Source organism: Sinocyclocheilus anshuiensis, unplaced genomic scaffold, assembly GCF_001515605.1.
Source record: "Sinocyclocheilus anshuiensis isolate Anshui unplaced genomic scaffold, SAMN03320099.WGS_v1.1 scaffold1462, whole genome shotgun sequence".
In the NCBI taxonomy this organism is placed as follows: Eukaryota; Metazoa; Chordata; class Actinopteri; order Cypriniformes; family Cyprinidae; genus Sinocyclocheilus; species Sinocyclocheilus anshuiensis.
This window is the reverse complement of record NW_015558644.1, coordinates 173,555-198,633: the sequence shown is the minus strand read 5'-3', so window position 1 is coordinate 198,633 and position 25,079 is coordinate 173,555. Positions and strand designations below refer to the sequence as shown.

General features: G+C 36.4%; 1 protein-coding gene across 4 annotated transcripts in view; it reads right to left on the bottom strand.

Annotated features, from left to right (window-relative positions):
• The window catches only part of LOC107680916 (storkhead-box protein 2-like), a 75,713-nt gene that overhangs the window by 31,859 nt on the left and 18,775 nt on the right, over nucleotides 1-25,079 (bottom strand). The window contains exon 1 of one of the 4 annotated variants that reach the window (XM_016476998.1): nucleotides 12,520-12,685. The exons of the other annotated variants lie outside the window; for them this stretch is intronic. Within the exon in view, the coding sequence (XP_016332484.1) occupies nucleotides 12,520-12,685 (166 nt within the window). Of the gene's footprint in view, nucleotides 1-12,519; nucleotides 12,686-25,079 lie in introns of those variants that run through there. 4 annotated transcript variants of the gene reach the window in all.

Below are 25,079 nucleotides of genomic sequence, written 5' to 3'. Positions count from 1 at the left end.
CTCAGATAACAGCAAGATCAGATTCAGGTCTGATGCCGGACAGAACTGAGGATTTGACTCCTGCCGCTCTACATGGAGTTCTGGATTATAAAACGCACTAATCTCTGTGGTAGTGCTCCGTATCTCTGAAGACAATTTGGGTCTTTGGTTTGATATGTAAAATAAATAACTAGAATGAACCAATGCAAGTAAAGTTGTATATATGGTATCGCACATTTAGTTTAATGCATACACATGTATTTAGACACTAGTATCTCACAAACAAGTTGCATGTGAGATACTATATGCAGGACGTTAAGATGCGTGCTCTGCAGTTATAAACGCACAAAAGCATCTCACACATACAGCTGTTGCAGGTTTCCATACATCATTTAACAAATGTTCTCAAGTGTGTTGGAGGGATAAAAAATATATACTGCAATGCACAGGGTAAATCATGCACACTGTAACGCCCCTGTGGACTGTTTATTGTGGTTTCTTCCCCTTTTGTTGGTTTAGCCCGTACTATCATTAGTTAATTACCCTCATTGTACTCACCTGTCTGCCACTAATTATCCACCCTATATCAGTTCCTGTCCATTGTGTTCCAGTTTGTCGGTTATTGTGAATATTACCCTGAGTGTGTGTGTGTCTCTCATTCCTGAATCTGCCTTGTTGTGTCTACATTAAATATCTTTATTGGAATCCTTGTCGTCCTCGTCATCCTGCCTGCCTCCACACACCGTGACCGTGACAGCACACGCAACAGCGTCTCAAACATGCCACATAAAACGGGTCAAACACCAGCAGGTACACACTGTGTCCTTTCCACTTGACTTAAGTATGCATATGACAATTCTGATAATAACATGAAAGAAACAGTAAAAGAATAGTTCACCCAAATATGGAAACCCTGTCATTTCAAACCGTATAAATTTCTATTGCAATTTTTTAAAGAATATGCTGGGCTGGGGTTGTCAAGCTCCAAAATTACAAAAAAGTATCATTAAATTGGTTCATATGTCATTTATTTAAAGTCTTTTAAGTTAACAGTTTCATATGAGAAACAATCTGAAACCATTCATAATTCACTCAAAACCTTGACATGAATCAGTGATGTCTGATACGTGAATGAATTGTCCTTTGAATCTGATCGTTTTACTCAAACCGGTCAGACGGATTCATTCACAACTCGTTTTTATTCTGTTCAAAATGTTCATTTTGGGATAAACTATTCATTTAAGCAAATGGATTACCCCACATATCTTTGTGAAACAAAAGTATTAATCTCTTTTAAATCAACATTTCTTCTTACATCTCATGACTGAAAAACACTAAAATAACCCCCATAAACTAAATATGTGCTGAGAATAAATTTGTCTCCTCTTCCTGGGTGCTTATGAAAGATTTATTGAGATATTCAAAAACAGACATTAAAAAGTGAGTGTGTGTTGGAGTAAATGTGCGGGCACGTGTGTGTTTCTCCACAGGGGGCATTCTTGCATCAGGCAGCCGAGGGGCCACGGTGGGTTAACGGGTTCATTCTGTATCCCAGCATGCACCGTTGCATCCTTTATGTCGCAGTGTATGTCTGGGAGCCGACATGTCAGTAGGAGATGATGTGCATATATGTGTATGTACGTGTGTATACGTGCATATGTCAATTGCAGTCAAAAACAATATTGGAATCTTTTCGCTAATGTAGAACATCCGTTTGATTCTGGTATAGACACTGAAATCCATTCGCAACTGCATCATACCAACAGCCAGGAAGTCACAAAAATATGCTGTTAACAGTGTTAACATCTGATAAAGCCAATATTGACAGAATTGCCAATAATGATTGCTCAGGCATCACTCACAGCCTGAGGCACCAATGGATGTCATGGCACATTAGTCATGGCTCACGACGGTCAACTAATCAACTATGTGTCCGAAAACTGACTAGTCAATTAGTGAGCTCAAATAGTTTATCTAAATTATTTCCTCCATCCATCCATCCATATGTTACATTATATTATTCAAACACTACCATTCAAAAGTTTGGAGACAATAAGTTTTGTTGTCGTTGTTGTATAAAGAAATTAGTACTTTTATTCAGCAAGGACATATTAAATTGATCAAAATTGACAATAAAAGACATTTTATAATGTTACAATAGATTTCTATTTCAAATGCTGTTCTTTCGAACTTTCTATTTTAAAATATCTTGAAAAAAAAGTTACACGGTTTCAACACTGTTTTCAACCCTGATAATTATAATAATAAATGTTTCTTGAGCAGCAAATCAGCATATTAGAATGATTTCTTTAGGATCATGTGACACTGAAGACTGGAGTAATGATGCTGAAAAGTCAGCTTTGCATCACAGCAATAATGACATTTTTAAAAACATGCAAATAGAAAACTGTTTTAAAATGTAGTATTTAACAATAGTACTGTTTTTACTGTATTTCCAATCAAATAAATGATTTTGAAAGATGGTTCAGTACTAGTGTTAATTTTGTCAACCTTAGTCTTAGTCCTGGTGTCAAATGTACTTTTTAGTTATCATATTTAGTCAAACAAGTCAAGTTTTAGTCGACTAAATGTCTGAGCATTTTAGTCTAGTTTTAGTAAATTAAACTTTGTCACATTTTCGTCATGCTGTATAATAGTTAAGCTGATAATTTTTTTCCCCCCTCAAAATTATATTCGAAAAGATTTTTGTCATTTGAGAAATTTATTTTTAAATTTCAGGTATTGCACTTTCCCCAATAAGCACAAATCAATAGAATGTGGACTCATACTCATGGTTTATTTTACCTCATCTATTGTACTTATTTATTATAGGCTATTTAATATGTAAATTAATATCAAAGACTTAGATATGCACTCTCTCCGTCTACATTATATTTTAACAGTAAAATTCCTAATAGTAAATCCAATAATTCCAAATTGCAATAATGTTTCTCTATTAAAACAAAAGCGGTTGAGTAAGTGTATTTATTCAGCAACCACAATCGCAAACAAAATAGTCGAGATCTCATGCCACTTTGTCTGAATGACACTTTCATTTAAGCCAAACATCTCACATGGAGATCGCTAAACCTTAGCTTACTTGTGTGTCTGTGTTTTCAGATCCTCGTCGGCGCTTCTTCAAAGAAGAGCGAGCGCGTGAGTATGGTTGCAAAAAATAAGCAAAACACCAGGTAGAAAACATATCCTTTTAACAGAGAAGCTCTGATTTGAGGATTTGAGCTCTTGATATCTGGCAACCACACACATGAAAGCTTGTGTAGTAGAGGCGTATACAGCAGTCCGCAATAATATTTTGTCTCCTTTTTTTTTTAGATGAAAATTAAATGAAATTTTGGTATAGTTTTTATTTTTTTTTAGATACATTTTAGTCTCATCTTTTTTCATCAACAATATTGCATGTTGATATAGTCACAGTTATTGTTTATCGACCTTATTGTCATCTCGTCTTAGTCATGAGAAAAAAGCTCGTCAACTAACATTTTTCGTCATACTTTTCGTTAACGAAATTAACACTACTCAATACCCAGTTTATTTGGACCAGCTGGCTCCCCTGAATCACAACCTGTAAGTATAAATAATAGATCTTTATATTTTCAACTCTAACCCTAACTAAGCGTTCAAATTACAGAACTATGGCAATGGGCGTATCGTTTCCGGAACACACGCTGTATGCAGTAGACCAATCACAATAGACTGGGCCATCTGACCAATCAGAGCAGAGTAGGTTTAGAGAGACTGAATATTAGAACTGCTTCGAACAAATCATTTGAGAATCATTGGAAAATGAGGTGATATTAAATGCATATTTTGAGAAAAGGAAAGTGTAATTTTGACCTTGCATGCATGTTAACCTATTGTTGGAGACTCCCAAAACAATATTAGGAACCTTAAAAATGGCATAATAGGGGAACTTTAACTGAGCAACTGCTGAAACATTCTCACAAAATGCAGGTTTCGCCTGCCTACTGAAACAACAAATCCAAAAGATCAAAACAGTCACTGTCTGCTTATGATGCCAAAACATCAGCAGAAACATCTGGAATAAAAGACTTTCAGTCTAAGAGGGAGGCAGAGTTTCAGTAAATAAATCTTCATTTAAATTAATCTGACATCATATGAATTACAACCTCCTTACACAACACAAACAACAAACTTCACGTTTATCAGGACCAAATGTAATTCAAGATCTGAAATACTGCGGTAGGGCATCTAATGAATGTCAGGGAAAATGCTAAACTACAAATTTTCATAATCAACTGGTCACAGAGGTCAGTGGGTTGTCTGAAGTATTTCACTAGTCAAGCTTAAAAAGAGTAAAATGTTAAACAGCAAAACCCTTTCTAAGAAGTTGCATGTGAAATTCATCCCTTTTAAATCTCCAGTGCTAAAGAAAAGCTAAATGCACATTCTTGCTTTCAGGCTGCATTTTTCTTCAGTGGTCTATGTACATATGTGAGATACCACTGGAAAAAAAGGGTTTATATTTAACATTTACAGTTTAACTCCAAATTTAATATGAAAAATAAAAATTTTACTAAAAAATAAAAAACATTGACAACCAGCTAACTATCCCAACCAACTCCCAATTAATGGTCAAAACTCTTGATTTAACTTTGTCTCACCAGGACATGTACTGAACTAAAGCGTTCATTCAGTCATTCAGTCTTATGGCAAGAACGCTTGAACGGCAATAAACATGACATACTCCAAAATGAATGCTGTCCTTTACAGAGCAATAAGCGGAGAAAACCACAAAGAGTTCTGGATATGTTTTAAGTTTAACGCTCTTTCATTGGAAATGCTGGATGACACTGCACAGCCCTTCTGACAACCTTGTCTGTGTTAAAACAGCCTTCTATCCCTGTATTCTTGTCACACAATCTGCAATTTACGGCCTGAACTGAATTTCAAAGTAGGCTTGATGAATGAAAAGATTAAAAGAATGCCCAAGACATAAAAAAAGGCAAAACAAAGTGAACAAATAAAATAAAGTACATTAGTAGGCTGAAGTCATCTTTGAAAACTTCCAAGGTTTACAGCTTCAGTCACTTCTGCAATAACTGGAAGACCAAACGAAGAATAAATAAAAAAACGTGAACCGAGGGCTGCGCAGCTGTTGGGGCCCACTGACATCTTACAGTTTACTGAGACTGTGTGTCATCTAGGATAGGAATAGGAAAGAATTGAGAAAATATACAGATATCTGAGAGAGGGAAAGACAGCTCTGGACTGTATAAATCCTTTTTCTGGATTTAGAGCATTTAACAAAGTTGATTACTGTAAACTAGAATCCACAGCATTAGGTCATCAAATCAAGCTTTCAACACAAATCCAATATGTGCTACTTGATGGCTCCAATTAGTCTGTTTTACCATTAGGACCCACTATATTTTCCATATAAATGAATAACAAATGTGACAGAACAGGGATTTTCTAACCTTTTATCCAAGAACATGACGATCCCCTTGTAAGTGACCCCCTTAGTAAAATATAAAGCTATAAATATTAAATATACAACTCTATATTTTCATGTATAGTCTCATTAATACAGTGTGAGAAGTAAGCTTTATATTATAAATGCAACAGGTTTTTATATTGGCATTGTACTAATCAAAACAAATGACAAATATTATCTGGAAAAGATTTACTTTGGAAAGGTGCTATATAAATTAAACATACTATTATTAAGTTAAATAGTACCTCACAACCCCAAAGCTTAAGGTGAGAGTGGCAAGAATAATCTGTTGTGAAACAGTTTGTTTTCTCTCAAACTTTACAGTTTGAAAACCCCTCATTTAACACTTCATTGAACTTCATATGCTGAATCTGAACTGCCGTCACTAGACATATGAAGCCGCTTGCATTGGTATTGGGATAGCAAGACTGAAAAAAGACAGAAAGGGAGACTGTTGAGAACTTCACGACATCTTTAGAATCCAAATAAATCACGGACAATGAAAACATGGTGTGAAACTGTGTGTGTTCGAGTGTGTGTGTATGCATTTGTGTGGTGGGTACATGGCAATTCTGAGTGGCTTGCCAATACTTTAGCGTTCCCATCCAATCAAATGGCTAGAGAAGCATTCCTTTTCATTGCATCCAAAGCTTCTGGAAAAGAGTCTGGAAGGAAATGCACAGAGCACCAGAAAACAAACAAAAAGTATTCAAAAATGACAAATCAAGCCCAAACGGTCTCCAACAATCAAAACAGCTTGTGGTAAACAACAGTGTCTCAAAAGCCAATCTGATGAATGACTGGGAATGACACAGTGAAGCATCTTCCCAACATTTTTTTTTTGCAAGACAGTAATAGGACACATATGACAAGCTGTGCTTAAGATGTAAAAATATGGAAAAGTTTATCTTTGGTTTAGCAAAACAGCTTTTTATGTGCACAAAAAGCCTTAAACGATCCTTAGTGGAGTCAACAAGTTTTGTGGAAAAACAATGACAATTTCAATTTTTACTTTCTTTTTTAGCAAGACGTTGACGTTTGCAGAAGATGCTTCTTTGCTCATTACTGAATGTCTTATGATCCGTAATGGTTCAAGATACATCATGTCCTGACATGCTTCTGTAAAAAAAAAAAAAAAACCTTGCTACCATACTTTTCATTTATTACATTTTACTCATATCAATGCGTGGACTTTCATAAGAACACAATATTCTAATTTTGCCAAATCACTATTACATCACTATTATGATATGCAGCGAAGCTTAACCAGCTTATATGCTAGTACAAGTATTTCTCAAGGAAGCATTTTTCACAGTGTGTAAAAATAGAGCTGTAGAGCAGGGGTCGCCAACTGGCAGACTCCGGTCTGAATCCGGACTGCTAAGTTTTTTGACATTATGAAATAAATAAATGCAAAATGCTGTTTTCTAATAAAATCAAATTTATATCAAGCACATCAAGGTCAGCTCAGTAGATCCGTTTGGGTCCCACTGCGGCACAGGTTGCTACTACAGTTAACCATTGCTATGTTCAGACGTGCAGTCGTGCATGCGGTGAAGAGAGCAGAAAGCGGCGTGCAGACAGATGAAACTTTCAGTGAGTGAAAAACAATGGCATTTAAAAAATTGTTGATGGGTCCTTAAAAAGACTTAAACTTAGTTGTATCAAATTTAAGAGCATAAGATTTAAACGGTACAAGTCTTAAAGATGATTTCAGGTCTTTGTGGATGAAAGGACGAGAATTGCGATACGGCTTAATGTGACGATTAAACTTAAATAAGGAGATGATTTCATTGAATAAATATGAGCGCTGCATGTTTCAAAGTCATCTGCTGCTATGGCTTTGTGTACTGCAGTTACCGGGGAAACCGCCATATTCTGCCAAGCGCCTCCTGCTGGCAGAGAATGAATTAGCATTTTCAATGTCTGCTGTTTTTGTTTAGACCAATGTAAAAATCAACCAATGTTTTTACGCTACAAACACGCAGAATTGTAAATGTGAACTGGTGGATCGACAAGATAATGCATTATGAAAATTTAAACAATTAAAACAGTAAAATATATTTGTTATTTAATTAATATAACAATTGATTGATGATAACTGATTAAATTAATATAATAATTGATACTTTTCACTCCATTCTCTTAAAAAATGGTTTAAAGACTGAAATGTGAAGTTTATCATTTTATAAAACTTTTTGTTTTTGTGAAAACCTGTATCCGAACTGCAAATCATGCTTTTTACAGTCATTTTAATTTTATTTGTGCAGGTCTTAAAAAGTCTTAAATTTGAGCTTAAATATCCTGCAGATACCCTGGTCTGGCAAAAAACATTAATTGATGTTTTTCTATATAATTGTCCGGACCTCGGCTGGTGAGGAGGATTCATTACTGCTGTAGAGGTTGATATGGGTAATTGGTCAAATCCAGTCACATGGTTTACTGACATCTAAGCTTGTCCCATCTAGAAAATCAACTAACTATTACTCGGTATGCTCTGAACTGCAGGAACAGCTGTTATTTATTTTAGAGCTGTTACGTGACACTACGGCAAGTCTGATACCAGTGGGGTCAGATTAGAAATAATGACTGTATACGAAAAGTCAGAGTGAAATCTGATTGCAGCATTAAGATGCCTTTCAAGATGAAAACATCTGATCTGGGCAGTTAGCTATTTAGAATAAATAGTCTACAAATCATTAATCTCCTAATAGTGTAATGGCAAGGTATATCTAGTTCCATATGTGCCACAAAATCTGTCTCTTATTTTTAACGTAAATGCAATACAAAGTTTAAGGTCACTTAATTCAGAAAATCTTGGAATATTATGGAACACAAGTCTACAAAGACCATGTAGGAACTGCAGGTGGAAGTCTATCCCAGAACAGATGTCCCATTTGAAGAATCTACTGAAAAACAAAGTCTGGGATTTCACCACCATTTAAGTGAATACTTCCAAAATCCACGAGCTGACAGGGAGCTCTGACATTTTTCTTGTGAGCGAGAGAACATGTGCATGCGTGTGTGTCCGAAGTGGATCTGAAAATTCTAAAGATGTGTAGTAGTTTGAATTACATTAGAAGTTACCATTTTAGGCTAAAAGGTATGGTGGGTTTTCCTAAATTAGCAATGCACTAATCTTTCCACTGTAGCACAATTTTTCTTTAGGAGACTGCAACCAAAATGTATTACTTATTGCCTCAAATTAATTACACATTTGAAACCAATGCAGACTTCCCTAACATTACTTTCCTAATGACACTGGGAACTCCTCCAGAAAACCCCCTATAGTCAGTCAGTGTAATTTTGTGCTGAGCGATAGCCAGGTAAGATAACAGTAAATCTCTCTCCCAACTCACCCATGACAGCATAAAATTCCCTATAATTTTTTTTAAACTTCTTGTCTGAGAAAACACTAAACTGGGGAACAAAGATTTTGGACACCGGAAAATATGATTGATTGATTGACTAAACGGAGGAGCCAGTCAAAACAAATCAATAAGAAAATCTAAAACCTCACAAAACTGTCTGTGTACAGCTGTAAGTTATCAACCTTGTCCGTCGTACCCGATTTGCATGTGAATACTGCATACCACGACTCCCCCACTGACCTGCATGGATTAGTGCTCCACACTAGTAATGTGCTACTGGAAACGCAGAAGAATATTATAAGACAAGAAAGCACAGGGTCAAGTTCAGCATCAACCATAAAGCCAAAGCCTACGACTTTTTATCTGTGCATGTGCATGATTGTGTGTCCTTTACTTAATAGTTTTTACCTTCCTACCCCCAACTAACACTCCTCCACGAGAAACCAGGCCACAAGTCAGGCGGTTCAAGTACAATCCGCCAGCTCACTCGACCGGCAGCAAACCACCACCACGTTAAAAATATCACATAAGCCATGTGAGGTATTCAGAGTCATTTGATTTTCTGTGGGTTTTAACCAACATTGGGGAGCAAATGCTTCCAATATTTGTTTGAAGAACTACAATAGGATGATGCATTACAGTTGTTTATGGACATTTCTTTCCTGCATGAATAACATAAATAAAATATAGTCCATAACTGTAAGTTTAAAAGAAAAAAAAAAGAAAAGAAAAAAAAGGTATTTGTGGAAGGAACCTTAAGAAACACTTTTCAAGATTTTACAGATTTGCTTCAAGATAATCAGTGATTAACAAAACATTTTTCACAACACTTTACAGAACGTTTCAATTTGTTAACATTAGTTAATGATATCATGAATTCCAACAATGGACAACTTGATCATTTACGTAACTTGAAATGTAAAACTGTATATGTAGTTTTATTCAAAATTAGTACAATTATTGTTCATCGTCATTTAGGGATGTAACTATTCACTCAATGATTCGATTCGATTCACGATACTGATTTCACAATTTGATTTTCTCACAACAAAATTAGATTAAAAGACAAATTATAAATGAAAAGGTGTCCTTTTATTATTGCTTGGACAAAATACTGCACACTTCTTTGTGAAACCGAAATATGTCAAATAACAAAACTAAATTGAAATTTTAAAACAAACCCCAAATCTAATAAAATAAGACAAAACCCCTCTTCATATAAACTAAGGATTTGCCTGTGCTCTTTCCATTCAAAATTAGAGGCAACCACTGCATTTGAATCACAATCCAAACAAAGATGCTGAATACATGCAGCATTAGCAGTTTTTTTTAAACTAAATTAGATTGTATAATTTGAAATTTTAAAACAAAAACGGAATCCTCTGACTTTAGTTTTGTGAAACTACATAAAACATCTGCATGAAACAAAGACAGCTGAATGAGACGCAATTTCACTCTCTGACAGCAGGTGGCGCTTATGGAACAGCAGCGATACAGTGTTTCCTTGGTTACCGCTGTAAACAAAGCAGCGCAGCTCTTATGAAGACTGTTTTAATATGAATTATATAACCAACTTTAAAACAGAACCTCCCACTAGCCAGTGAAGCAGAAGTACACCCACTTTCAGAGCCCCACACATTGAATCGTACGCTAGTGCTTTGTGCTCCAAATGACACCCAAACACCACAATGACTACATCATTTAACCGTTGACACCCAATGTTGCTAGGAAACATGAAGGGTCCTCAAACCAATGTGGTTTATCCATTACCATTCAGCTCTATCTCAAGCCTCTCTCGCTTCAAGTGAAGCAAACGGAACATGGCCATTTTACGCTGGTCAGCGTAAATTTGAGCGGTGCACCTTCATGTACATCAACCAGTGAACCATAATTCATGTACCACTGACACCAAGCATGGAAGGCAAAACATTTTAGGGGACCAACAAGTGGTGCACTTCACATCAGGCTCGGATTCCCTCTAATTGTTGGCTTACATGACATATTCTCGGACTTTGCTGGTAAGACTGCTGGACTTAGACTAATCAAAATAGGATCGGATAATCCTTGGTCATCACCTCTTAATTCTCTCGTTAGCACAGAGGAGAGCAGCTGTTACGAGAGGGTTCTGGCACAGCGGCAATAAGAGTATTTATTTTTAATGGGAGCACACTGTTGTTTCAGGCCTTGAGCTTGGGTCTGGGATCTCTCTGCAGTGATTTGGTATAATGACATCCAACAGGAAACCTTAATTAGCCGATCAAAATATGAGATGCAGTTTATCCTGTTATTTATTGCCCTCTGAGTCTGAACAAGTCGGGTAAAGTATGACAAACCGAACACATGTGTAATCAACGTAGCTTAAATATCATTTCATGACAACAGGTCTCAGCACATCCAGCATATCTGATTTCAGCACATCATGTAATAAACGCAAATCTAGATTTGGAATATGGATGTGCAAAACTACACATTTTCATAGTCGACTGGACTGAGTTGTCCGAATGACTAGTCACTCTTAAGGACAGGGCTTCCTTTAGACTGACTAACAGGCTTCTCACAACTTTTTGACATTAAGACTGAATTTCAATTACTTTTCCAGTTATTTGTGATTACTGGATGAGGATTTTGAAATCATTTGGTGATTTCAGAGCTGAGCTACTAGAACTAGAACAATTTATATTCAACTCCTAAAGTCCATTTCATTATTTTCCTGACTTCTCTAGGTCTGGAAATCAAAATACTGAAATTTCCTGTGGAAGTACTGATTGTATAATTAAGGTTGATTTAGGGTCACATCCACCAGACCTCAATCAGATGCATTTCTTAAGGGACACATTCTTGATCAGCAGCAGTTGGACAGAGTGCAAAAGGAAGTCACATAATACAATAGTCTTAAGATGCATTTTTTTTTTTCATTTTAACTAGTTTAGCTTAATACTGTGCACATGGATCAACATTAAAATAACAACAACATTCAATATGATATCTGACAGATATACATAAAATATGTAGGCTAACTATCTATAAACTTTTATTGAACAAAACTACTTGAAGTCTGACAATAACTATCTTAAAATAACAAGTTGCACTTTGATGGCTACAGTTGTTCTGCTTTCAGAGGATGAATTTATAGTTTCCCATGCTGACATTTTAACGGCACAATAAAACCAGCATGGCAAAATCCTCTCGGAGACGTTGCATCTCTAAATTCATCCCCTGTAAATCTTTGCTGCTAAAAATAATAAAGCTAAAGCAAAAACGTGAATAAAAAATCTACATAAACTTGTCAACCTCACTGAACCATCTTTAGAAACTTGTAAAATATCTAACAAACAAAATAAAATACCAAAAGCAAACATTTACAAGCAAACAGATTCCAAATCAAATCGACTGTTCTTAAAACCTGGAGTAGCTGCTCGACACAAGCTCCAGATGCAACAAAACTCAGCTAACACTCGCACACACAACAGCATGTTTAGACAGTGTGAAGCCAATGCTAAAAATAGCTGACCTGCATCTGTAATGCATCAGACATAATCATCTCATGGCCCTAAATCTGGTGAAAGTCACCCGTTCAGAGCAAGCTTTAAATTTGGGATTACTTTCAAAAACGAAATGTAGGAGGGCTGTAAAATAAGACGAGCAAATTAATAAAATGTCTCTTCTACCAGTGGAGCGTAAAGGACAACTGACCTGTTATCATGAATCCTCTAGGGCAGTGAGAGATGAAGTGTTTAGGGTAATGTTTGTGGAGCCGGTAGTCTTTCTCGCTCCGTGACCGGGTGCGATCGGAGACCTGGTCCGAGAATTCAGAACTGGGCCAGGCCCTGCGCAGAGTGGTGCTGCGTGTTTTTTTCATGACGAGCCTGGATAAACACAGCGTGCTGGCACCAGCTCTGATATCACACCACCACAATCACACTTCAGACATGGCAGGATACCGTCTTTATCCACCTCTCTCCTCTTCTGTCAGTCCGATGTAAGTGCATGCAATGAAATCCATGCACATGCAATCACAGGTGCTCGGGTTGTAAAGTGGTTGCGGAATCCCTTAGGAATGGTTTCGTGTCCTCCTGGTCCTGAATCCGTCAACTGTAGATGCATCCAGCAAAGCATCACCCTCCACACACCTAATCCTGGCGTCCGCTTTCTGGCTTCACGTGCAAACAGAGGCACACATGCACACTACTCTCACATGCTCGCCCAACGCAGCGGCATGTGGATGGAAGACGAGGAGGTGTGTGGGAGTGGAGGGAGGAAGGGTACGAGGGGACTCATGTGGGAGCGATGGAAGGAGGGGATTTTAGAGGGGTCAGAGTGGGGGGGCTGCGGGATTTTCGCACCGTGAGAAGAACCCTAGATTCAGACAAAAGATCAATTCAGTCGGGCTTCACTCCACTAGTGCAGAGCCGTCGAGACAAAGGAGACCCCCAAAAACAAATTAAGACTTTTCAGACCAGTAACCACAGCGGAGACAAAGTCTCAGGCGGTTGTCTTCGTGTGCAGGGCAAGGGTCCTTCATGCATGCAAAAATGACAAGCGGGGAAAAAAGGGTATATGTGGGAAACACAAGATCCAAGTCCTCCCCCTTCTCTGATTCAAATCCAATTCTGGAAAGAGCTCAATCTGTTTAAGAAAAATAACATGTCACACAGAGACCCGCTTGGGCGCATTGGTAGACTTTCTGACTCATTCAGAAGATAAACACTGTTGCGAATGCACGCATCCAGAGTGAAAGCACGCGGAAGAACAGTCCGTCTTCTAGTCTTTCTCCAGGCTGTGTTGTCTGTTTTGCCTCTCTTGCACTCGTAAACACTCTCTTGCCAAGGCTGGTGCATGCAGCTCCTGCTTTCGCCAGTGCACGCTGATGATTTGAGGAGCTGTCCGTCTTCAGACTTGTTGATCCAGTCAGGGTGCGCTTCTCACCACAAGGAATCGGCGAGAGAAAGCCCTGAAGGTTCTCACTTACTGGCAGTCCGCCCAGCCTATAGAAACCCTGTGCTTTATTTACATACGCTGCCTCGCAGGCTCCCCAGACAGCCAAACCGTCGCAGTAAAGAGCGTGTGAGAAATGAGGACGAGGAGTCCCTCATCTGTAAGAGACGAATGACAAAAGAGTTGAGGCTTGCAATGCCTCTTCCAAAATAACTTATTTTCTCTCTCTTCTCTCTGCTTTTTTCACTGAAAATCCCTCTTTCCTCCAGGCAGAGTCATTCACAATTCCCACTCGCTCCCGTCAGTTGAAGCACCAGCTGCAAGAGAAATTCCTCTGGAATGCAATTAAAGAGATCCCTCCACGGCAGCACGAGCGGGAAAAAGAGGGTTCGGGGAGCAGCGTGGAAAAGTGAATGGAGATCACTCCCACCCTCCCTTTCTCTCTCTCGCACTGTCATGCCGTCATCTCTCCCTACCTCTCCTCACAGGAGCGCAATCGCACAGCTGTTTGGGAACACAGCCAATCACTCCACGGCAGCAGACAGAGAGAGAATGCGACAGGATCTCTCTCTTTCATGCACGGCAAACACAAATTGCATTATTTAGTCAGAGTTCCACAGGAGAATACGACAGTCACAAAGATACACACAAAAGGCACATTGCTGGACATTTCAGAGTGAACATTGTTTATTTTTTATATTTATTTATTTTATCTATCTATCTGTCTATCTATATATATATATATATATGTGTGTGTGTGTGTGTATGTCACATTAAAACACTTTTGGAAACTTTTTAGAATGCCTTCATTTAATTTCGCCACTATTCAATCGCAAACTATGAATATCCATAAAAATTTTACATGCTTAAAACTTTATCTAAAAGATTATCTAAAAAGATTATCATCATTATTATTATTGTTAATGATGCTGATGAAAATATGTTTATTTTGACCACAACAGCAAGCTAGAGATGAAATGAGGCATCTGATGTGTGAAAAAAAATTAATATCATTGGTGAACAAAAAATTATGGCAAGCCATTTCCAACCAAGCTGTATTTTTGTCAAATTATGCAAGAAGTTATAAAATATATTTTAAAAGCAAAAAATATTAAAATTCACTAAATTAAAAAATGTAATTAAATAAAAAAAAATATTTAAATGTGTGTACTTATTAAATTATATGAAATTAGTCATTTAATTCAACCATTTTAATCCAAACATTTTTGAACTGTCAATCTACAAAAAGATCTTAAACTCAATACATTATTTGAATTGTGGTGGAAATGTTTGTGATATTTCAATAAAAATGAAAAAAAAAAAGCATGTAAACAGTATCAGAAAAAAAAAAAAATGTACCTTCAAATTTTCACCCTTAAAGCCAAAGGTACCTTTTCTACCTGATATATCTCTAATGGTTGCATATTGATCAGGTATAAAGGTGTACATTTGAGGATACCGTCCCAGGAACAAGCTGTACACCTAAAGGTAGGGCTGTGCAAAAAATCGAATGCAATTTTCATGAGCATCTCGTCAGTAAAGCCGCTCCTGTGATTAGTAGTAAATCTCCAGCATGTGCTTTCAGATGGAGCGGCATTTACTACACAGAGCCGTAGTTCACTGACAAGCTACACAAAATCGCGTTCAAAATCGCAGGCGATTCATTGCGATTATGAACGCGATTTAGTGTAGCTTGAAAATCGCATTCTATTTTTTTGCACAGTCCTACCTAAAGGTAATATTTTTCCACATTTTTTCTGACAGTGTCCACTATTGCACATTGTTAGTGCACAAATTAAACTAGTAAAAGTGTTTAAGTATTATTTTCTGAAAGTCCACAGGGCCAATAGCGCCCACAGTTGAGGAACCACCCTAAAACACCATTTATACAGGATCTCCTGAAGACACTGTGTGCATGAGATGTTTTTCCATTTTGTCCAGTATAATTTGGCTCCAGTTTTCAACAGACTGTATTTAACAAAGCTGCTCTGTCTCTCTGCCTCGTTCACCTCCGCAGGGCAGATCATTAATCAGAGGGAGGACTCCCTCTCAGTCCAGCCAAATGAGCAGCGAGAAACTAATGTTTTTCCAATAAGCCACAGATCAAAGGTCACCCATCCATAATAAAGCAGACTTCCAACATCCTTCTCATTAATACCAACAATCTGTGCCCATGGCTTGCAGCGAACAAATTGGCATCAGTGTTTCCTGAATGGAAACAAAAGGACAAATGTAATGATTCAAAGAATGTAACAAATAATTTCTAACTATTTATGATGAACTAAATGGTGACTTTTGAGCTTCGGAAATGGTTTGGTTGAGCACTGATGCTTTGCAGGCAGAGGGTGTTGGGTTACACAGCTCTTAATGGAACACTATAGAGTCATGGAGAGCAGAAACCTGCTGTAGGTCAAATGCAACCTTGGCTCACTAGTACAGACTTTGCATGAGTCTTGGCAAATGCAGTTTACAACTTTCCACGAGGTCTGGACAGTTTCGAGGAAGACAATGCATCCACTGTGGGTAGTTTTATCTAGTTGGATATAGAGTACAACGCTAGCAACAATAAGGTCATGGGTTTGATTCCCAAGAACAAATAAGCTGAATGCAATACAAGTCCCTTTGGATAAAGCCGCCAGCCAAACACATGAAAGTAAATGTATCTTTGAGACAGTCAGCATTTGCATTTAACATTCTCTGACCAACTGCAACACATCAACACCAACTGTTTTTTCCGACTCTGCCAATAAAAACGTTCCACTGTCTAGACATCCTGGCATGACAATTTCACTGGAAAACCCTCTGCTGTCATTTCATGCCTTGCAAAACCTTAATGCTTCATTCCTCCATGGCTCTCCAAGTCTGGTAATCTCTTGCCCGGGCCACAGTGCCAGTTCTCGGGGTCTGAGTTAACTTTTCCTGTGTCTGTCGTGGCTCATATTTCCGGTTGTGTTATGTCAGGGCCGCCAGTGATGACAAGACTGCAGACGAGGGCTCATGAAGCACATGTCTTTCCTTCCAGAGCCTTAGAGGTGTGTTAGCGAAGCATAGCACACTGCAGCGTAGCACAACACAGGGGGTGGCGGGTCAGAGGGCAGTCTTAAAACAACAAATTGATAAAAATGATGACAATTGATAATGACAACGATAACAATGAATGGTGGGTCTTTGCATAATGCACTCAGTATTAAATGAAACTAAGATTACTGAAGTACATATTACAAGAAAATACTTGTTACTGCTTCTTTGTAATTGTTAGAAATATAAAAATAAATAATATATAAAAATAAATTCTATATAAAACTAGTAATTTTCTAGCAATTTTCTAAGTAAAAACTACTTATACACCAGTTCTTTTTTCAGTGTACATGAATAAATGTAAAAGTAGTGAAAAAAAAACATTTCTATGGATAAAAAAAAAAAAACATTCACTTACATTACTATTTAAAATGTTGGTTTCAGTAAGATTTTTTTATTATTTATTTATTGAGAAATTAACACTTATTCAGTAAGGACACATTCAATTGATCACAAGTGACCATAAAGACTTTTAAACGGTTTAAAACATTTCTATTTTTATTCAAAGAATAGAATCCCGAACTCCACAAACATAAGAATCATGAAATCCAAAACGTAATGTATTATGGTTTCCACAAAAATATTAAGCAGCACAACGGTGATGATAATCAACAATGTTTTTTTAGCAGCAAATCAGCATATTAGAATGATTTCTGAAGAATAATGTGACATTGAAAACTGGAGTAATGACTCCAGTAATAATGCATTTAAACAGCAAACAAGTGATTAAATATCAAAGTATATTCATAATGTAATTGTTGTTAAACATCAAATTCAGGGTTTAAATTAAACAATTGAAACTTTAAATATTTTCCTTCCTCCAAATCACTTTATTTTAACACTTATGTTTTAAACAATTTTACACACTTAGCATTATTTATAGCAAATGTTATATAAATATCATTATGCAAATGTAAATGGACCACTGGGCACAATCCCATCCAACAATCGTTCAATTATCACCAGATCAATCGACTTTAAAAATAGTTGTAGACTGCAGCCTAGTCTAAGTTTTAAGATTTAGGCAAAAGCCATGAGAACACCATGTAATACCACTTTTTTTAATACATGTATAATGCAAATACTATGTTTTTTTATATGGACTCTGTTAATACTTTGATATTCTTTCTTATAGTACATAAATATGATTATTTCGTTTAATCGGATTAATTAGTACCATTAGAATACCATCACTTCACCATGTTTCTGCCACAATACTTACAGTAATGAAAAGTCAGAATGTCTCTTGATTTCTAGACAATGTTACAGGGTTCTAAGCAAGCCATTGTCAGCTTGTTCCTGTCCTCTCTGAGTGACTGATCCCACACTTGTGCTAGGCTGCAGGTTTTTTTCATCCGAGAAGCTCATAGCACACACCAGTGTAGCTGCCAGATCACCCCATGCATGAGTGTTCAGAATTATCAACCCTGCCCCCCGCTTTCAAACCATACTGTTTTCCTTCTCTTTCACCCTCTTTTCTTCCAGAATCATCACAATCTCCTCCTCCCTCCTCATAGCACCCCATACGGAAAGAAACACACTGCTAATACTCCCACGCCAAACAATCCCAAACATGCCTCCATTAGTGAGTGTCAGAAAGCGCTCCAAGCTACACAGACAGCTCTGTTTACCCATATTTAGGCCATTCCACCACCAAAAATACCACAAATCACTCTTACATTCGCCATAGTAATGAAACAATTAGACATGCTCTTCTCTGACTATAGGAATTAGTGTGTTGAAACTAAGAAGTTGCCTCTTATATTACACCAGCCTGAACATGCAGTCACATGTACATCATGTCTAGGTATTTCAAAAGCACCAATATACTCAATACTATCAAGCAAAGTCAATTCAACAGTATAAAAAAAAGACAACAAGAAAAAGAGAAAACTACTAATTGCTATTAAATGAATTTTCGTTTTCTTCAATAATTTTGAAAAAACTCAGTTTACTTCATTGCGAAATACTGGAAAGCTACATGAATTTAAATGCAGTTTTACATTAGTTTAAAATTATGTTTGTTAATATTTCTCTTAACCCTAAAAAGGGCACGCCCATAAATAGACACTGGAAAATTAATTTATTGCTATTTTCCATCTTATTAGGACACAAATCATAAAAATTTGCGATTTTCTTTTTTAAACTTTACTTTTATTTATTTTTTATTTAATGTTTGTATCCCTCTGGAGGTATAAATTGATTGATAACAGAATGCTTGTTTGGCAATGCATGCTAGAACATTTTAGCTAGACTACATTTTATTCTCTCATAACATACAGTAAACATTTGTTGTAATAGTGTGTTAAACAAAAATTATAATGCCTGTTTATTAATATATTAGCCTGCTGTATCATATTTGATACACAAATTTCGTGGGCCTATAAATCAGCATGATCACAATGTTGATGATGGACCTGTTGTACACAATCTACTTCATGCCTTCTGCCCTCTGATTGAAAGTTTATGCTTTTTTTTTTTTTATAAAGTAAAGTGTTTTTGCTGTGAAATCTTTCGTGATTTTTAAAATGTAAATTAATAAAAATTATATTGTTAATAATTCAAGATGAACATGAACAAGTACTGGGCTGAACCAGTTTGGGTTTTCTTGATTAGGCTTTTATCATTTTCTTATGTTTAAAAATGTTTAATTTTTTTTCATGTTCAAAAGTAAATGTCGAATATGCAGGCTTTTGAGGAAGGTTTGTTTGTCTATCTCTCAGTAATCACTGAATTGCAATGAATTGCATATGAGACATAAAAACCTGATGTATGAAATACAATACTAAACAAAAACACATATGCAAACCATATATATTTTGTACATATATTATGTCAATTTTTATACATAAGCTGGCATGTGTTTTTGTCAAGTATCCTATTTTATGACCTAAAACTATATCCAATATTGCTAACTAAATTATTAATGATTAAATGATTGAAAATAGATTATCATTTAAGAGTTTTGAGTATTGAACTAATTTTCTGAAATAGGCTACAAAGTCTAAAGCCTATAGGCCACAGAGTCCATATGTAAAAAATATCATGTTTTTAATAACCCTAAAAGGGCGACGTATCCCCTGAGATACAGACTATGAAAAATGTAAAAATTAAATTCATCAAATTTCAATAGGCTACAAACATAATAAGCTAGCAACAAATCCCCTACAAATATTGGAAATATGTGAAATACATCAACATTTATATGAGGGTGAGTATTTTGCCACTACAGGTGGCTATGATGTTTTTAAATGCTGCCTGTGAGCTAAACAAAGAATGCATCAACAAAGTCACCAGATCTAAATATTCACAACAAACACCCTTTTAACATGAAACCAAGAAATGAGACCAACACTTTCACTGCCTCTCGCCACAGCCTCTGAAATGTTTGTATCCCCCAAGATACGTCGGCCCTTTTAGGGTTAATATTAAACATAAAATGTAATAAATTAATTTAAATAAATAAATGACGGATTGTATACACTTGTGTTTTTGCTGTGGTAGCAAAATGGGTTTGGTTAAACATAAACTTCACTGGTGTTGCTATCAATACTGAAATTGATAACATGACAATGTGTTGCATCAGCTTGGAGCAACAATGCAAACAGTGATAAAGTGTAATCCGCAGCTTAAGTCATGCTATTGTTGCTATTGATATGCTATTGTACTTTGTTGATCCTGGCACTTCGACTCTGCTGCCATAAGCAATGCATATTTCCTTATCTAACCTGTATTCGTGTGGCACCTGTTTCAGTAGCTCATCAGCTCATTAGTTAAGTGCACATGAGCTGAAATGGGTGCATGTCCACAACATGAAGAAACTCGCTCAATATCACCAAAAACGCCAGAGGTCTGCTGCTTTAAAGAGCATCTGTAAAATGTACAGAAAGCGTGGTTGTCTTCAGCATGCATGCTTTATGATTTGCTTTTGACAACACTGAAAAAAGAAACGTTACGGTTTAAGAAATATGAAATAGAATACATAACTTCTCATTTAAATTAAATTTAAATAAAATAAAATACATTAAAATACAATAAAATAAAATCTTCACACCAGTGGACACCTGTAGTAAAACGTGCATGGTAACCTAGAGTTTGATTGAGAAACAAATCTAGAACCATCTCTATTAGTGGCCCTACACAATCTGACCAGAAACAATCAGCAGTAATGTCTGTTTACAAGAGTTCATGTAAGATGTGGTGTGTGTTATGAAGACAAGATGGGAAAAGCATGTTGCTCTTGATTCTACTGACACAGGGTGAATGTTTTGGATTATAAAGTTGGTCTGAGGACATACTTCTGAAAAATGCAGTGTTATTTAAACAGAATGTGTTCTTTCCCCTCATATATCAAAATATAAGCCCTTAAAGGGGCCATATCATGGAAAACAGAAATGTTTATGGTTTTTTGAAATAAAATATTTTTATATACTATGGAATATTTACAACTCAAAGTTGCCTCCCTAGTCCATCTAGAAAATTTAAGCTACAGGTCATTCAGAAGTCATGACAGTTGTGAAGTCACAATAAGCACATTATCATATGACTGCCTGCCTACATTTACTGTACATGGTCCTAATCCAGGCCTAAAACTAAAATTTTGCCACACCTGCCAATGGCTGGTAACATGAGAAATTTACTCGCCATAAATATTTTTATCAGCCATGAAACTGTAAGTGCATTATTTAATAAAAAAAGCAGAAAAAAATTGTGAAACATCTAATTGCCATTTTTATTATTATACATTTTATTCATGTATTATTATTATTATTAAATTATAAAAAATAATTCAATAAGGAAATATCACTATAGTATTATACCACAATGTATCATAACAACTATAAGGTACATAATAATAATAATTTATTTTCATTTAATTATTACTTTATATAACAACAGTGCAATTACAATACTAATTTATGGTTGTCTTTTTCTTTTCTTTCAAATGTTAAATCATAGAGCTTTTATTTTGGTGAAAAACTGCAGGACATTTTTTTTTTTTAAATGCTTGAAATGCCTGTTTCTAATCATAAGCAGTTTCTAAATTATAACTGTTTTTAGTGAGAGAAACCTTGACCAACATTAAAATACCCAACAAACGCTGCTCCTTAAAATTATAGCATTAAAGGTGAGAAATCAAATTTCCCTTGATCTTTTGACATATAACAGGTCAATGCACTATAAAAACATCCTGTAAGAGTCAAAACACAAAACTTTCTCTTTAGTCTAAAAACAGCTTTTATTGAAACCAAGTTTTGGAACGTGCCACTTTATGACGTAATAGTGTAGCTAAACCCCGCCTCCGCAGGAGAAGATCAACGCCTGCTTCTACATCACTGCCTGTTTAGCCCCGCCCACTGATACATACGTGTAGCAATAGGAGAGGAAATACTAGAGATGCAAACACAGGATTACTCCATCAACACAACCATACAGATGACATTACAAGACAATGTGTAGTGTAAGTTGTGAAAAATAGTCTTTGAATTGCCTTCCTTGTGATCCTAACATATCTACATCGGACGCGAGCGCTGTTGCGTCATGTCGCAAATCAATTTCTCTTTCAGGTCTGAAGTGGCACGAATGCTTGGAGTATGTCAGAAACAGAGCGGGACATGTTTACTGTTCATCAGTTCTGGACATCAGTTCGGTCGTCTATAGTCACGTTGCAACATCCATCTGTTAACCAAAACTGTTAGCCAATCATAACAGTGGGCGTTTACTTGCGAGTCTTGAATGCGCCCCGCCTATAAAAACAGACCGTTCTGCAGAGAGGCTCAAAAACAGGATAGATTATGATTTTAAATTATGATGTAAAAATCACACTAACGTTATAAGTGAACCTCAGAGAACATTATAAAATAATTAAAAAAATGCAGTGACCCCTTTAAGAATTTGACAATATGCAATACGTGTGGATGTTGCATGCAGACTGTGAATGAGGAAAGCGCTCCATGTGAATGCCCTGAGAGGAAAGCGCCAATGCCAAGCTGCTGCCAATGAGGCCATGCCTTTGGACTCCTGCTGCTGCAGCCTAATTTCAGTAAAAATGAGCAATTATAGCCCTCCATGAAATAAATAGCCAGTGCAGAATGACCTCTGCCAAACCGCAACTCAATGGCCTCCGTCCAAACCTAAACCATACAGGACAGGAGGAACTTCAACATTCATTAAGTACCTGAGCTCAACGTCCTCACCATTCTAGACAGTTCTGCGGTTCTCTAGGGATAGCAGACTGATGTGTTTAAAAGTTCTGGATGTGAAATAATGTGATCATATTGTTCAGATTAAAGAGCAAAGAACTAGAGCTGGTTTCAAATGGCATGGCGCTCAAAGTACATTAGAGGTCTGTGATTGTGTTAGCAGGTTTAAAATGGTTTGACCAAATTAAAACCATTTTTATTTCCTTGAAGTTACTGATAAAATGTCAGTCTTTCTTTAAAAACATTTTTGTTACTACGCCTTTAAGACTTACGTATTCTGTTTCTACATGGCCCTTGCATTGACCCTTGATGATTTTCCTTTCACCCATACACACACACTCAACAAACACCCCAAACTCTTTAATCTAATTTTCATATGATACATGCCCTATATTAAGTCAAGCTGCACAGATTAGGACATCAATTTTTTCAGGCAGAAGAAGCTACGGAGGACCTTGACAAGTCACATACAGTACATCTTAGCATTCTGACATTTGTTTGGCCATCCCTGAGTTCTGGTCTTCTGAGGAAACTTTTATCTCCCTCACTTTCTTAAACCACGAACTCTATCTGTAATTCTGTTCTACATCTTTCAACAGGCTGGTCTATTACAAAAACATGACTCTAACGGAGAGAAATAAAGCTGCCTGACAGGTTTGTTAAGCCCAAAAGATAAAAATGAGAAGTTACATTTTGCATAAAGACATTGTTTACATGTTACTGTTATACAAGAAAATAATCCGGTTCAGTTTTATCATTGTTGTCATAACAGTTAGCATATGCAATAAAACTTCCTTTACAGTTAAAATCAGCGGTTTCAAATTGAAATTACATTTATATAACACTCACAACTTGTTTATATATAAAAGGACTATAATACAAAGCAATCAATTCACATGCATGTAAATAAAGTAATTTTATTTCTGACTGACAAGTGAAATAATGTAGCTACTACGTCAAAAATAGAAACAAGGCGACCGGCAGCTGAACAGCCGCTTCCAGTTTGGACGGCTCTGTTGATTGTAATGGGAGCGATCTAGTTTCACTCGTGTCTGGTGTAGACGCACGTAACCAAACTTTTTGACAGATGCAAGCACTCAGGTTTATTTGTTGTCGTCTCCTGGGCTACAGCTGCATTTTAGGCCTATAATAAGCCCATATATTAGGCTACAAGATTTAAAGGGATACTCCACCCAAAAAAATTACAATTCTGTCATCATCTACTCACCCTCATGTGGTTACAAACCTGAATGACTTACTTTCCTTTGTGAAACACAAAACTAGATATTTTGAAGAATGTTGGGAACCAAATAACTTTGGAGCCATTGATGTCCATTGTATGGAAAATTAAAAGACAAAAAAATATATAAATTAGGTCAGAATTAAGGATTTAACTGCTAACACATGAAGGGTTGCATGAGAAATAAATGATATATCATAATTATCTGATTATGTATCTGATGTTAGGTGCTTAAACGGATGGTTCGCCCAAAAATGAAAATTCTGTCATTATTTACTCACTCTCATGTTGTTCCAAACCTGTATGAGGTTCTTTATTCTGCTGAACACAAAAGAAGATATTTTGAAGAACGTTGGTAACCAAACAGCTGATAGTAGCCATTCAGTTCCATAGTGTTTTTTTTTTCCACACAGAAATAAACACAGAGGAAAGAAACTCAGGTTCAACAGGTTTGGAACAACTTGAAAGGTAATTTAATGATAACAGAATTTTCATTTTTGGGAGAACTATATATTAATTGTCCTGAAAATGGTACTAAAATAGGACCATAAATAGAAAAAATTACCCCCTGATGGCATGTTCTCCACAGCTTTTGTGAGGTGTCTTCCTTTTTTACCATTTTACCTGTTAGTACAGACATCACAGCATTCTTAAAAAAAAAAAAATACCTTTTTGGTATGTTACACTAGTGCTGGGCGGTATACCGGTTCATACCGAATACCGGTGTTTATTTTTGTTATGATATGAATTTTTAAAATACCGCAATACCGGTGTATGTCGCTTAAACAACGTTCGGA